The following is a 16,384-nucleotide window of genomic DNA, read 5'->3' on the forward strand; positions in this document are numbered from 1 at the left end:
GGGGGGGGCAGGGAAGGAAAGGAGGAAGGGGACAGGGGGAAGGGGGAAAGTAGGAGAATCAGCTTGCACAGCACTGCCACTATTTCAGGGTAAGGTGGGGGTCTTTAAATACTTCACCCTGATAGGGCTTGTCACGTCCAAGTTGTTACCGTTCCTTGATCAGGAATAAATGCAGTTCTGATGAATCCTGCTCAGTGACAGGTTTATGCAAGTCATGTTCAGAAGTTACCTTGGCTAGTGACATTGATTTATTGTCTGATAAGAAGCTAATTATAAAGGCTTGAAATTTGCAATCGCTCAGTAGAAGGGCAACAATACTTCCTTTAAACAAAGTCATGCGCACTGCATTAATAAACATATTAATAACAGTAATTCTTTCAGCATACACAGACACCTTGTCTGCCTACTCAAGGTAAAATTCTCTCATTGAGAACTATAATCTCAGCCCAGAAATTATTGTCCACCCACCCACTAAAAAACTGCAAACCAAAAACGTGCTTTAGTCCAGAGATTCAAGTAGGAAATTTTTTGTCTTTTTTTTTTTTTTTTGACTAAGTAGTCACCACCACAGCAGCATTAAATATACAAAGCATGTTAAAAAGAGAAATCTGTCCCAGTAAACTATTGCAATGGAGAGACTGAGTGTGCTACAGGAGGGTTCCCAGACTGTACACTACTGGCAAGTTTGACAGGTCAGAAATGCGAGAATGAAACAGAAATCAATACTCCCCTTCATTGCCACAGGCAATTCTTCTCTCTTCTCTACAACCACCTTGGCTCCCCACACCACTGCAAAACTTTGGAGAGGAACAGGAGGGTGCAGTGAAAGGGCACGTTGGGGATGTTCATTCATTCATTCATTCATTCATTCATCAAGCTTGCTGCCGGACAATGTCCGGTTTCTCTCAGATGGCAGGATCCTTGACATCAAATTCAGAGAACACTTCACATTTCCCTGGCTTTTATCAGCTGACACCCTCTTGGCCTGTATCGTACATCAGTTTCTCAAGGGAAAAAGAAGAGCTAAGATAACTATTGCCCTAGTACCCCACACTTTTTCAACACAGCTACTTGTCCACAAAATGTACAGAGGTGTCCGAAATCTAATGTAACTGTGGCAAGCACTGAAGACTGGGAGCTATTCTTATCTCGCTGCCCTCTATAAACACAATCAATGGCTAACCATGTCCCTTACTGCCTAATACAGCTGTCATCATTTAAATGCTTTCTAGCCTACAAATGGGCCAGTCCTACGGTGACAGACAATAATGGAAAGATTACAGGTTGTATAACTCCACTACAGTATGGAGGAATTTTGCAGTCGGTCAATGTTTCTTCTCACACTCGTGCAGGGAAAAATCCCAGCCCAAGATTTCATTGCTCTTTTTCTGCAAGGCAAACCATTTCTCAGCTCTCCATCACCTCGGGTGCCTGTGTTTATAGCTACAAGCTCTCTCGGGTCCAGACTACTTTGTTTGATATCGTCTTCCCAAAGGCTTTAGAAACTTTTGCATCTGAAGAGGAGCTTTCAATGTGCTATGATAGCAAGTCTTAGGAAAGCACTTGAGAAATGGCTCTGCAGTTTTAGTGAATCAATGTATTGCAAGCTTTAGTTACTTTATTGAAATAAAGTGAATCGCTACAATCAAATCCCCTATTATTCTTTACAGCAGGGAAGGATTGAGCCCTTAATCTGTTTACAATGCTTATATAACCAATCAAATCAGGATTGGTTAGAGAAAGACAGAAAACCTAATAAAAACTAAAGTACTTGGTGGTTTTCCACCATTCATCTTAATTTAAATAGTTTGTTCTCAAAAGTTAAACATTTCTGAAGTCTGGAAAAAAAGAAACAGCTCTGCCACAGAGTTGATACAGCCTAGTGGTAAATATAATAGATAAGGACTTTAAAAGCACATTAATTTCTACCCCCAGCTTTATCAGGAGCTTGCTGTGGTCCCTGGACAAATCATTTCCCTTCTGAATTTCCTTGTCTTTTAACGGAGAGTAAACAATGCTTTTCCCTTTCCAAAGGGATTTATGAATGAAGGATGTAGCACTTCGATCGGATTCAACTGTTTAAGTTGTCCACAGGGGATTAATGATGGCAGTTCTTCCTGGTTGTATCAGCCCTGAATTTGCATTTGACTCATAAGTGTTTAAAACTCCTACACTCCCAGGCAGGAGTCTGAATATATAAATGTTGAAAAGGAGATGAGCTATATAAATGGTTTTGCATAGAACAAGTCTTAATGGCACAGGTAAGGACCATTTTTTAATGAGGCATTTCCATCTTGATCCAATGAACTTTCAGCACCTCTTCATATAGTTACAGGCACTGGTAGTCCCCAGTGTTCAGATATCAAAGGTCATGACTTTTGAGTTTCAGCCAGGAAAAGGCAGGACATGACAAAATGGGCTCAACCCAGGTTAGATGATAGCCCTCAGCTGTGCTCTGCAGAAGCGCTGCTGACTGACCTAACGAAGAGCTGTGAACCTGTCTCTGCTATTTCTTTGACTGAAGACAAGTTGCAAGTGACAGCAGAACAAAATTCAAAGCAGAGCATAAAATGAAAGCTATTGATGGGGCTGTCTGTGCACTCCAGAAACTGCCCTGGCAGTGTGGGACAGACGCAGCTGTAGCTTTTCCAGAGTTGTTGCCAGCTGGCCACTGGGGGACATGGAGGGTGTGGGGAGCTAGTCACACAGACAGCGTGACAGAGGAACATCTCCTGCTCTCATCAGTGAAGAGAGATGCTTCCAGAGGGTGATCTAAAGCCCGAGCCAAGGTCAGGTGTTTCAGCATGACACTGCAGAAAAGACTGTTCCTGTCCATGAATGAGAGATGTCATTGAAGACTTCTCCCCTATGGTTAAAGTCAGTCTTTGTGATTACCATTCCAACTTCCTCCAGAAAAAATCAGAATAGTTTCAGAATGAGAGAAGATTACATGTAATTTTGCTTTTACTCTGTAATTTAAGTGCATGAGGATAGTGGTGAGGTACAGAAGTACTGCAAACTATGGTTGGATGCTCCTAATGCGGCTGCACGTATGTAGCAGGATAAACATCATGTGGTATAACTTTCAAGCAAGAAAGACAAGAAAGGGTTACAGCAGGGTCAGACAGAATAACTTCCTAATAAGAAAAAATAATTTCGCCTTACAATGAAAATGGGCAGAAACTACATAAGACTAACTCAGATGACAACTGAAGATAAGGCTGAGCTGTAAAATTCAGATTCACAACTGTAAACACTGCCGCAAATTTTGGTTAATATATAATACTTTAGCTCAGACCAATATGATTAACCTAATGGCCTTCTACAATGGACAAAGGAAGAGCAACTGATATATCTCGACTTTTGTAAGGTCTTTGACATGGTCCCACACAACATCCTTGTCACTAAATTGGAGAGGTATGGATTTGATGGATGGACTATGTGATGGACAAGGAATTGGCTGAATCCAGATGGACACGTCCAAAGAGTTGCAGTCAATGGCTCGATGTCCAAATTGAGATTAGTAACAAGTGGTGTCCCTCAAAGGTCCGTACTGGGATCGGTACTGTTCAATATCTTTATCTTTATCTCACCCTCAGCCAGTTTGCAGATGACACCAAGCTGAGTGGTGCAGTTGATTCACTTGAGGGAAGGGATGCCATGTGGAGGGACCTTGACAGGCTTGAGGCCTGTGTGAACCCCACGAAGTTCAACGGGGCTAAGGGCAAAGTCCTGCACCTGTGTCAGGGCAATCCCCCATATCAATAGACTGGGGAAAGAATAGACTGAGAGCAGCCCTGCAGAGAAGGACTTGGGGACACTGGTGGATGAAAGATTGGACATGAGCTGACAGTGCGTGCTTACAGCCCAGAAAGCCTATGATACTCTGTGCTGCATAAAAAGAAGCATGGCCAGCAGGTTGAGGGAGGTGATTCTCCCTCTCTACTCTGCTCTCATGAGACCCCCACCTGGAAGAAGTACTGCGTCCAGCTCTGCAGTCCCCAGTACAAGACAGACATAGACCTGTTAGAGTGGGTCCAGAGGAGGGACACAAAAATGATCAGAAGGCTGGAAGACCTCTCTTATGAGGACAGGCTGAGAAAGCTGGGGCTGTTCAGCCTGGAGAAGAGAAGGCTCCAGGGAGATCTTATTGTAGCCTTTCAATATATAAAGGGGTCTTATAAGAAAGACAGAGAGAAACCTTTTACCAAGGCCTGTAGTGACAGGACAAGGGGCAACAGTTTTAAGCTGGAAGATGGTAAGTTTAGGTTGCATATAAGGAGAAATTCTTTACTGTGAGGGTGGTGAGACACTGGAACAGCTTGCCCAGAGAAGTTGTGGATGCCCCATCCTTGGGAGTGTTCAAGGTCAGGTTGGACGGGCCTTTGAGCAACCTGATCTAGTGGAAAATATCCCTGTCCATGGCAGGGGGGTAGAACTAGATTATCTTTAAAGGTACTTTCCAACCCAAACCCTTCTATGATTCCATGACACAGAGTTGGCACCTAGCCTAGGAATTTCAGTCTCAGATCTTCAACCTTCAGAATAAAATTTGTGGCAAAGACTTTTCCACCAAAATTACAGCTTTCACAATGACAAAAATTTACTTCAATTCTTCAGGCTGAAAATTGTACATTCCAGTCTGGAAATGGCAACACTTCATAGCGATGCCTCAGGAACTTGTCCACTGTGTGACTCATCTTCTATTTTCTTTCATGTGCCCTAGATATGGCCAGATTTCACCTCCCAAAGTACAAGGCCCTCCTGTCTTCCTAGAAACCCATGCTTATAGCATAAACAGAAATTTATCTACAGAAGAGAATGAAAATATAAGTTCCCATAACTACAATACCTATAAAGTATTATTGTGTAATTACCAAACAACCACTTGTTTGTTTTGTGGTTTTTGTCGTGTGGTTGGTGGTTTTTTTTTTCCTAACTCAAGGTAAAGAATTTTAACAGAAAGCTGCTACTTTTATTGTTGCAACAGCAGCAGCTTCAATGGGTTTGGAAGTAGCAAAATAGCATTATCACTTTGGTCATTTAAAACTAGACAAAACCAATGCATCAGGGAGTATACTGTTTGTAGCAATCATAGATTGGAAGATGAACTAATTAAGCGTTAGGTCTTTTCCTCTGCCCAGGAGGAAATCACCCTTACCAAACCAAGAGTCTTCAATTTCTCACTGAGAACAGAATAAAGGAAGACAATCTTGCTAAATCAAGGTAGTTGCCTCATTAAATGTGCAAAGGGAAGTGATTTAGAGCAGTAAGAGACAACTAAGAACCAGTAAGTATGCAAGATTAAATGCAAAAGATCTGGAAATGGAAATCAGACTTGGGATACCATAAGCAGAGACAGAGGGAGAGCTACAAATCCAACGTGCCTCACAACCACTGCGTTAACACTGAGTTTTAGAAGACGCAGAATGTTGGATAGAAGATAAAGGACTACACTGCCTGACTGCAGGGATCTGTTGCTGTCTCAGCTACAGGACCCACTGGCTCTGCCTGATGACACCACGGTTACAACATTTAAGATCCCTCGCACTGAATGCTGTGCAAGAGAGTACAAACTTCTGCAGCCAGCAGTCTTGTGGAAAAAAAAAAAAATTTACAATGCCCTTGAGTAACTAATGCTAAATAATATATCTTAACTGAGAGATGTCGCTTTCAATATAAAGCCCCCTAGCAGCCCCCTGGCACTGGTTCAGCAAGACTCAGCAGAACTCATGCCAGCACCGAATCACTGCTTCCCCCAGCAGTATGTTTCCTCCGAGGCCGCCTGTTCAACTGCTTACCAGTGCCAAAAGACGGACACTGTATGAGCTCCTTGACGATGGTCCCCCCCTCCAGGATCTCCCCCACACATCACTGCAGCACTAGGACCAACCCACTGAGCTCTGAAGATCACAAGCCTGCAGAGATCTCTGGCCACACAGCAACTGCTTAGGCAACACACCTGAAATGTGGCTGCCATGTATCCACTGCACAGAGATGACACCGCATGTTGTCTAATTACAAATATTAACCCTTCCACAAAGCCTGCCTAGCTGAGTCGCCTGACTTAAGAACTATATTAAGCTCTTTATCTAATCAATAGAGAAAGAGGCATATCCAAAAGCTAACTATTTAGGTAGCCTAAGGTACCTAGCTCTCAATTTAGACTTCTTAATTAGGTAAATACAGTGATGTCAGTTCTATTCTGCCAATAAAGAGAGACAAGGCTATAACTGATGCCATGAGTTTCTCATTTAGCTGATGTAGTAATCATTTGTACAGTTTACACTAACAAATACTAGTCACTACACAAGGCAGCCCCAGTTCCAACAGTTGTTTCAGCAATTCTTTCATTTTTGAGGAGCATAAATTATTAGAAAATGAGGTCATTCTTGTGAGGACCTGGAATTCTAATGACCAAGAATTGATGCAAACTTTTGGAGTCATAGTCCCTAAATATACATATGAGCTATATGTAGATGGAGTGGCACACTGGGATCATTGAAAATACGAGCAAAGAGGACCCACCAAAAATATTTTGTTTGAAAACAAGAATCTAATTTACTGAAAAGATGGCACTATTTTGGATCAGTTCTGAGCTTTTAAAAACTTGATGAACAGAGGCTATTAGTTCTCTGGGACTTCAGATAATCTGCTTTGTGAACCTTTTTTTTTTTTTAGTATCTTGAAATCCACTTCTACAAGGCTTTTCTGAGGCAGGAGTAGGAGGTTTAATTATTTGCTAGCAGTTTCATTTCTATGCACAATAGGAAGGGAGCATGATGCTACAATCCCTCTGTGAAAGGAAATCCTGTAGAGGTTAGTAGGTGCTCTAAAATCGAAGCTAGCAGCCACCAAATCATTCAGCACGGTTCATGCTGACAGAGAAGTCTGTCGGGGGAAAGTGCCCGTGTATGTTATCTTGAAGAAATCTCTTTATAATTTTCTTTACTCCGCAAGAAAGAAACTTATCCTGTCTTTCTCCTAAACGAATATAAGACAGTGTTAACAGGCAATCCTGAAGCCTTCCCTTTCTTTGCACAAAGCGTATTAGCAGCCATCCAAATAACACCTCAATGCCATAGGGACCACCTTTAATGGAAGAGACTTCCAATTCTTAGTCAAACCACCACTTCTCAGCTGAGGTTGCCAATAAGAATGCTACTGGATAATTCCAAGCTCCTTTTCTGTTTCACTTACCGACATTAAATAGCATCTAATACCACAAGTAATTTCAGTGAAAGTGATGAGCACAGTACACAGCAATGCAGCTTTCTGTGCAAAGGAGGAGCAACCGGGAAACTTGAGGCTACAGTTTGTTACGCTGATCCTTTTCCATCAAGCAACAATTTCATATTTTCAATTTAAAGTCACTAATTCAGCTGCTGAAGCTGCTACATTTTTTCTTACCAATCTCTGAACCTTTTTTATTCGTTAAATCGTTTTTTCACATCAATAGGCTCTTCTTACAGTGAGTCTCACAGTAATTGCAAACATTAATTTCGTGACAATTTTGAGAGGCACAGCCTCCTTTTTCTGTCAAATTTTAGAAACGAAAGAGCACATAATATACCTGAAATCAGTCACTGAGTTGGCAGCAAAATGCATAGGAGAAATCTCTCCACCTCAAACTTTTGCTTCTTGACTCTGATCACTATCAGGCTAAAGTCACTGCTAAAATATTTCCAGAGGTACCCAACCTACATTAAATAAGCAAACACGAGAATTTTACTCCTTTTATTGAGAGAGTTTTAAGACTTGCAAATCATTTCTGAGGGGCAGCAACATACCACACTCTTCACTGAGGAGTAAAACTACTTTTTGCAGTTATGATTCACCAAAGAGAAAGGATGCTTCTAGGCGCTTAGCTGCCACGAAGATCTCTGCAGAAGTAAAAGGCTTTCATCCTTTCAAACCAGGGCAATCTGAAGAGATTACTTTAAGTAAAAAAAAAAAATACAGAAAATTGGCAGGCCCCAAAAGATGGACAGATATCACATTCTCCTGGTATAATATATCTTGGGAACATGTTCGATAAAACAATTAAGTTCTTTCTAGGTAATCAAGATTTAGCTGGCTATAATTCAAGGCTCAATTATAATGTCTGTTACAATGCAATTCTTATTAATGATAACTCTAATTGCAGCGTTCACTATCCTCTCCCAAACCCAGCTAGACAGCTTCCTGGAGACAAAGAATTTTGATTAAATTCCTTAGTTAGTTCAATTTTTCTCTCAGATACACACGCACAGCTCCCACTGAAGTGATACAGATGTTTCTGAAAGCAGGACCAGAGAAATAACATACTGCTGTACTCACCTGGCACAAACTGCTGTCACACAACACTAATGTACATCCAGTCATGCAGATATCAAGGTTCATAGACAAATATATGATACTCTACAAAGTTATTCTGAATTTACTTTAGTCTTTTGGGGAGTATGTCAGTATAGACAAATCTCTGGCTATTGCTACATACGCTTAAGACTGAGTTGATTTTGGTCCAAGAAAAATAGGCAGATCTATTCTCTTTTTGGCAAGAATTATTTCAAGGGAATTGTATTATATTTGTATTGTGTTAAATGGAAAATGCATTTTTTAATCATGATAAATCAAGCACACTCTATAAATTGCTGTTAATCTGCATCTATGCAGTATGCTTTTGTTATATAAAAAGGTTAAAATAAGAAAGCTTTCAACTTCACAGACACAATCATAACTCTCAAGACTACAACACTGCCAAAGCTAAAGAAACAATATAAAGTAATTTTGGTAATATACAGGAAAATAAGATGATACGAGTTTGTCCTCAGATTAATCATTTATTCTTCTTTAAATAAAGGCCTGCTTCCTAAAACAGAATGGATTTGTACAGCTCAGCTGAAATAAATGGAGTAGTATTCATTTATTTCAATAGCAAATTTCACTTTAAGCATTTAAAAAAAAAAAATTAAAAATCAACTTCACAGTATTGAAATATTGAAATGGAGAGGGTGGTGCTGATCTCTTCTCCCTGGTATCCAGTGACAGGACACAAGGGAATGGTTCAAAGCTGCGCCAGGGGAGGTTCAGACTAGACATTAGGAGGAATTTCTTTACCGAGAGGGTTGTCAAACACTGGAACGGGCTTCCTAGAGACGCGGTCGATGCCCCAAGCCTGTCAGTGTTTAAGAGGCATCTGGGCAACACCCGTAACAACATGCTTTAACTCTTGATCAGCCCTGAAGTGGTCAGGCCGTTGGGCTAGGTGATCATTGTAGGTCCCTTCCAACTGAAAACCATTCCATTCCAAATTTATTTGGTGCAATTTTGTGGCCACTGCCGTAGCCTAAAAAGTCTATGGAAAATCTTGTCCAACAGAAGTCCAGTTTAATAAGTAATTAATGATTAATGTGCTTTTATAGTCACACTCAAACAAGTCTGTCCCAGCACACTACAAATACTGAATATCATCAGTTCCTTAAAAAGGGTAATTGTATTATTATCACAAATTTACAGGATGAAGAGGTTGAGAATGCAGCTCTGCCACAAGCTACATGGAACAACACAAGAGAACGTCAGCTCTGAATAACTTGGAAAAAAAGCTTCCCTCACACTATTAAGAGCAGATTCGGGACCAGCATACACAAAATTTGTCTGAGGGCACACCATCATCCAAGAAAAGGGCCAGGAATGGGATTCAGCTTTGCAGAGTGCAGGTTTTACCACTGCCACAGTCTCCAGACAGAGCACTCACAACCACAGCAAAGGTTTTGTTTAAGGGCATTTCTAACTAAAAGAAATATGCATTTTTTATCACCTTCATAAATCTTTGAAAATTCTGCACTGCTAATTCCTGTTGCCAGAATCAACAAATGTAAACCACAGGAAACAAAACTGCAGAAAATGCCTCATTTCTGTTGATACACTCCAGGACTAATGACACTGTAATTTGTTTACTTCTATTACTGTTAGTACTACAATGTAACTTGAAAACCCAATCAAGATTAGGACGCCATTACATTAGGCATGAAGAAGGAGGCAGTTCACATCCCAGATTGCTTGCAATCTATCTACATGAGGCAGACAAACTACAACTATCATTTTGCAGATGGAAAACAGAAGGAGTAAGCAGATTGCCAAAGGCTTTCAGAAGCTTGCTCAATGAAATCTCTGACAAAAACATGACATAAACCATTGCTGCTGGAAATACATTTCGGTGCCAATGCACTACCTTATCTATTAATCCCATTACTTTAATATTGCATCAGGTAACTTTTGAGACACAACATAGATGCTGTTTAAGAAGAAGAAATTATTACATTTGTTGAATTTCGTAGCAAAGGTAAAACATATGGGAATCCGACCACATTCTTACATCACATACTAAGATCGGGACTCTGTTTCATGTTCTGTCACAGTCCTCCTATCTAATCTTCTGCAATGATCTTGAGCATCTATTTGTGTACTTAACTCAGGCTGTGCAAAGCTGAAAAATTAGCAAGTCATTTACAGTACCAAAGTTAGGTACTAAGGCATTTTATGTAGTCAGAAGGGCAATTAGGTACTTCTGAAGGGTAATCAAAAAATCCTGCTCTAATTGTAAAGCAGCCAAGAACTACTCCTTAGGGGGAAAAAAACAAACAAACAAACACCCCCCCCCCCCCCCAAAAAAAAAAAAAAACATGAAGAAAAAGATTTGCTTAAACTAAGAGGTTCCTTCTAAACTGTTCCCTAGTGAGGTTGCACCTTAACTCCTCCTGCCAATGGAACTTAGGTCTGTCCATTAAGGCACCACAATGCATTTGGGGATCAGACCACAAAGTCTGCTCCTGAGATTATGCATCTAGTCAAAGAAGGAGAGAAAGAGGCAAAGCTGCCACATATAACGGCCTAATAGCTGGGGCACTGACAGCAAAAGTGTAAAACTTGATCACAGTTCTCCTTCATCTTGAGGAGATTCCAGTTCTCACTTCCCACTTCTCTGGAATGTGGAGTCAGCAGACTAGAGACTACCCTGCTGAATCCATACCTTGGCGATGCATGAATCATAAGCTTCTGGAGCATGAGCAGACAGGACTGGCAAACATCTAGGGTACCAGCCTTGGTCCTCTCTGGAGTTTTTCCAGCATGGAGTGCCAGGCCAACTCATGTAGATAGCTTGCTCCTGAAAACCAAAGACGATTCAGAAGCAAGCTACAGGCCTTTTACTTCTGTAGTGCCAGCATTCCCCTCCCATTCATGCTTGTTGCCATCAATCCCCATCACATGGTAAATGCACATCTATGAGACTCCTGGAGAGGGAAGGCAAGACGAGGTAGCAAGACAAAACAGAGCCCACAGCCCACTCCTCATTTGAGTGTCCTTCAAAATTTGTAACTTGCTCTGGCAGAAGCCAGCCCCTTCTAGTCTCCTCCTCCTAACACATGAATAATTAGTGGACACACAATGTTTTCTTCTATGCATGCACAAGAATCCCAGCCCTCAGGGAATCATGGAACCAACCATGTTTGTGCTAAGGAGCTGTATCACCACATAGTGTGTGTGTGTGTGAGTGGAAGGGCTGCTGCAAGAAGTTACATGGCCCACCAAGCTGTCAAGACTAGGCACCACCACCTGGGAAAATCATTGGATTAAAAAAAAAAAAAAGTACAAAATTAATCCCTGAAGACAGGGACTAGGATACAACTCCTTCAATATTTCTGCATTAGTGCCTGAGCCAAGTACTCACCTTCTTGCCTGCTCCTTTTCTTGCCCATGGCTCTTGCATTCTTCACTGATGAATGCCTCGGGCTAAACTGGGGGGAGCAGGAAATTTCAGCTTCCTCCTCTCCAAGAATGGAATGGTCGCAGTTAAGGATGTGGCAGAGCTATGACCCTCTTCTGTTGGAAAAGGCAACTGAGCATAGGTTTGCCACGTCCGAAACAACTGTTCAGTTATTATACATAAAGTGGGCTCCCACGGGCCGTGTTTTTGACTGAAAGCAGCTGTCTCTGCTGTGCTTGATGCTGGATTCAGAGCTGTGCTCAGAGCACTCCAGTGAGGTCAGGGTCCTCTCGGGATCCAAATGATGTCTAGATCTTGGTGGAGTCCAGTCAGTGCATGGTTCCCTCACTTCCCAGACTACAACGCCTCCCTACAGGTATCTGTGCCTAGTTCCAGAGTGACCCATAGGCTGAACATGGAGACAACTTGTGAGCTTTACATTATCCCAATATTAAGCAGCTCTGGAAAGCAGGATTTCTGGATAATTTCCTTGCGCATAGGTGTCTTAATTTTTCCTAACTCTCATTTTAGATGACATGATAGATGTTCTGGCTATCTCTGCGGGCATCTCTGTAGCTTAGCTACCCACTTCCTAAAGCAGGACTCCCAGGAGTGTGGTGAGGATAAGCATCGAGTAGAGTGAGGTCTAATGAGATCATGTAAATAAGACAGAGACCGTTTCAAGATGAATCCCAGGCACATCTAGAATTGCATCAGTATAAAAAGAAGTTATATTGTATTCAGATAAACCAGTTTTAAATTAAAACTTGACATTCATATGTCATCTTTCCTACATGCTTTACAGACCACTAGAGGAAAACACTTTATCCACTTACCAAAGGCTCCCTTTAAAAATATGACCACCAAAGACTGCTTAGACATTGCAAGAGTGCTGGTACTGAGACTATAAGCTTTTTCTGATATATGTTCTAATCTGGGAATTAGAGGGGTTGCATAGCACCAATAGCAAGTTTACGCTGGAGACTGATTTAATGAGTTTTCATAAAGTCTTTTATGTCAAAGCCAGCTTATGATAGCCTCATCTAAGATGGTATCTAAATAAAAGTGTGCAGCATCTTGTTATCTTTCCACATTTACTGTTCACACTCTCTCTGAAATTATCCAGCAAAATTGTGCTTTGTGGGATCCACCGGCCTCAGTTTCTTTTGCCTATTTCAGTTCTGACATTTAAATTTAACTCAAACTAACTGGGAGTGGGAGGTGACAATTTTATTTCATAAAAACTTTTGAAGTTTGGACCGGAACAGAAACATATCTTTCAGCATCTTCACAAAAATAGTTTGAAAACATTTATTTTCAGATCTAAGTTACAGAGGAACGTCTGTAAGAGCTGAGACTGGCATGGGAGACCCATGTGTTTAACAACTTCTAATTCAAACTAGAAATCCTCATCAGATCAAAATACTCTGAATATACAAATGTATAGGAGCTTAAACCAGACATCCTATATCCCAAGCCAGTGCACTGACTCCCATATAACCTCCTGAAGAGTGATATTATTTAAACTATATCAAAAAGCTTCTTGAAAACACAAACAGGTTTACTTCATTAGTTATATTTACTGGAAAATGCTCTCCACCTTGCTCCAGCTGTAAGCTATAGAAGCGAGTACAAAACGGAAAGAAAGCAACAGTTACCACTGAGAACTTCCCTATAACACCAAACGCTAGAGGAAAACATTACCTCATAGATCTAGGCCCAGATCAGTAGCTGTCATCCCCACATCACCTATGTTTTGCCTTCTTAAGGAAAAGACCACATAAAATGACAGCTCTTGATGTGAACTTCCCAGCTGGGGACTTGGACTGCAGAGGTCTTTGCATTCTTTTGACAATTTACATAACTGTATACAAAACATAATGTTACAAACAGATTTAAAGGACATTTTCCCACTGCGCAAAGGTGCAGCATAAACAGCTCCATTAACTAACTCACCACTTAAGATTCACACAAGTCCATAAAGCAGGTGTAAAATAGACCTTGTATTGATTTCTTCAATCTGGAATGAATTTTACTGCCAATACTCAGACACATGCTTTTAAAATATATACAATAATTAATTATCTGTATCAAGATCAGAGGCTGGAAAAATACGAACCCAGCAGTTTCACCGTTTCATGCTTGATTTCATTAGCTAGTATAATGGCTTAAAGAATCAGGTCCACACTTTCATCTGTTAACCTCTCACCATTGAATGCTACACTTGGCAAATCTACTAGCAGGCACATCTAGATCGTGCATCTAGAACTGCTAGCTGGAAGTGAAATATATGGGAAACACAGTAAAATATAATCAAATGGATTATGAGTGACAGAACAAAGCAAAAAATACAACAAGCACATTTGAAATGGCGAATCAGTCTTGAATGCAAGGCAGTTGGTATCAAAAGAATATTCAGAACATGCCTTTACCTGTGTAGTGCACCACACACGTCTGACCCTTCTTTGGAAACGTCCGTCCTGTTAAAATTATAAAAGGTTATTCTTTTATTTTTTTTCTGATTAATCTGTGTGGCTACGAAGGTTTATCTTTCAAGAGGAAAATGCCAGACTGAGATTTGTATTGACTATGCTTTATTGAATCACTAATATGCAAGACAGCAATGGGTATGGTTTAGGGTAGAAGGTCCCAGCTTGGCTCCTATTTAGTTGTTAGACCAAATAATATTTTCCTTATCTAATTTTCCCTATATATGTGGGCATCATATATGAATTTACATTCTCTAAGTGCAAAAGGACTGCCAAAACTTCATGGATTGTAACCTTAAAATTCCCAGAATATTTTTGTTAAAATTTTTCAAACAAAGTCTTAGTTTGACATTGTGAAAAAATACATTTCTAATGCCTTTCACTCAAGACAGCTCTAATTAGCCGGGAAGGATTTTAAAAAAAAAATTTACATACAAAGGCACTTTAATTTTGTAGCATTGGGCAACAGTAAAGCAGTAATACACTAAATTCTAGTAAGAGCCTCCTAAAATTTTCATTCTGAAAGGAAAGCTTAAATTATTTTCTTGCCACTGGAAAACGAAATTACCATTTTCATTTTACCTGTTCTAGGTACTGCCAAAGGCACTAAAAGCTAGGGGAAGATTTTCCAGGCTCAATTAGGTGCCAATGGCATATTAAAACAGCTAACCTTGATTTCTCAAGTAATGTTGGCCAGGGGAGGGCTCAGGCTCAGAAGAACTTAAAAGTATGAATGAGACCAATCATTAAAGAACATCCTTGCCAGAAAGCTAGAAACTGGGGATTTAGATAGAAACTGAGGCTCACATCTTAGCTGGCTCTCTGGCTTCTTTAGTCTGAATTAACATGATAATTTACGCATTACAGGGTGCAGCAGAGGGTATAAAACATCAAGTAACACATAAGCTATGTACTTAGGGCTTATATGCCAAAACCACCCTGAGCAGTAAATGGCAGGAGGGCAGGCTAATACGATGAACCAAGATTTATAACATGAAATTGAAAAGATGGTGCTTCCAAGCATCTTCTGAGCAGCCTTGTTCATCAGCTTGCATTTGGCTGCAATATCTCTAGCTGTGGGTTGCACAAAGCGCAGTACAATAGGTATCCAGCCAGGGTGCCACTGGAACCCTGAAGTGGGTCTCATCTCATTTAACTTTAGCCATCTAAAACACAGGCAACTATCGCATGCCAGTCTCCTGGGCTTCCCCTATTGACAGTGGAGAATTAGCAGTGCTGTGAGAGAAACCCAGCTGATCCTGAGAGAGGTGAGATGAATTATTCTCTGGAGATGACTACAGAAAAAAACACCTAGAAGACTGCTTTAGACTAGACACCTAACCTGAGAAAAGTTATGCGAGATGAATCCTACACTTGTAAAATAGGTATTGTTCAAATGAGGCACTATTATACAGAAATCTGAGAAAAGGACTATCAGACCTTACTGACACATACTCTGCTGTGTGAGGATAACGCCAACAAAGTCAATGAAGCTACATAAATCCACATCAAAGCTGAATTAAAAGCAGAGATTCTCAAGACCACTGACTAACTGTGGTTTTAAGACAGTATTTAAAGACAGCTGATTTTGATTAAGACTTGCAACTAAGAGAACTAATCCATATAACCTTATTTGGAATAGCATATTGCTTACAAAGACAGCCTTGATATATTTAATAGCTAGGAAGTACTATTACGAGGTTAAGTTCCACCCTTGTTTCTACTCTCAACCCAGCAACGTTACTTACACCCACATAAGCATTTTGCTTTTACATCTGTGCAACCAAGAGAAGAATTTGGTCCCCAGAGCTCAACAGCACAGAGGGAGAAGCCAATTTGAAAGCTTACACAAAGAAAGGAAAGAAGGCCAAGAAAGTTAAGCTGAGATCGACTTGAACAAATGATTTACTGTTGTGTATCAGCCAAGGATGAATCTGGCCCATTGTACAGATACATAAGGCTGTATGTTAGAAAAGGAGTCCTCTTATAAATAAAAAAATAACCAAAACCCCAATGAAATGGTATTACAATGCCACAGAGGAGCAGAACACAAGGAACTAGCCCTGGAAAGGAGCGCCTGCGCCAGGCAGAGGTTATCGCCAGCCGGGCTGCACCTCAGCACCCGCCAGCATCACAGGTTGAACCGGGA

The 16,384-nt window shown here is 40.7% G+C and overlaps 1 protein-coding gene across 1 annotated transcript in view; it reads right to left on the minus strand.

The window, feature by feature from the left end:
• The window catches only part of FKBP1B (FK506 binding protein 1B, 12.6 kDa), a 47,593-nt gene that overhangs the window by 29,950 nt on the left and 1,259 nt on the right, over positions 1 to 16,384 (minus strand). The window contains exon 2 of the mRNA XM_009885340.1: positions 14,179 to 14,226. Coding sequence (XP_009883642.1) covers positions 14,179 to 14,226 — 48 coding nt within the window. The remainder of the gene's footprint in view (positions 1 to 14,178; positions 14,227 to 16,384) is intronic.

Source organism: Charadrius vociferus, unplaced genomic scaffold (assembly GCF_000708025.1).
Source record: "Charadrius vociferus isolate BGI_N301 unplaced genomic scaffold, ASM70802v2 scaffold173, whole genome shotgun sequence".
NCBI lineage: Eukaryota > Metazoa > Chordata > Aves > Charadriiformes > Charadriidae > Charadrius > Charadrius vociferus.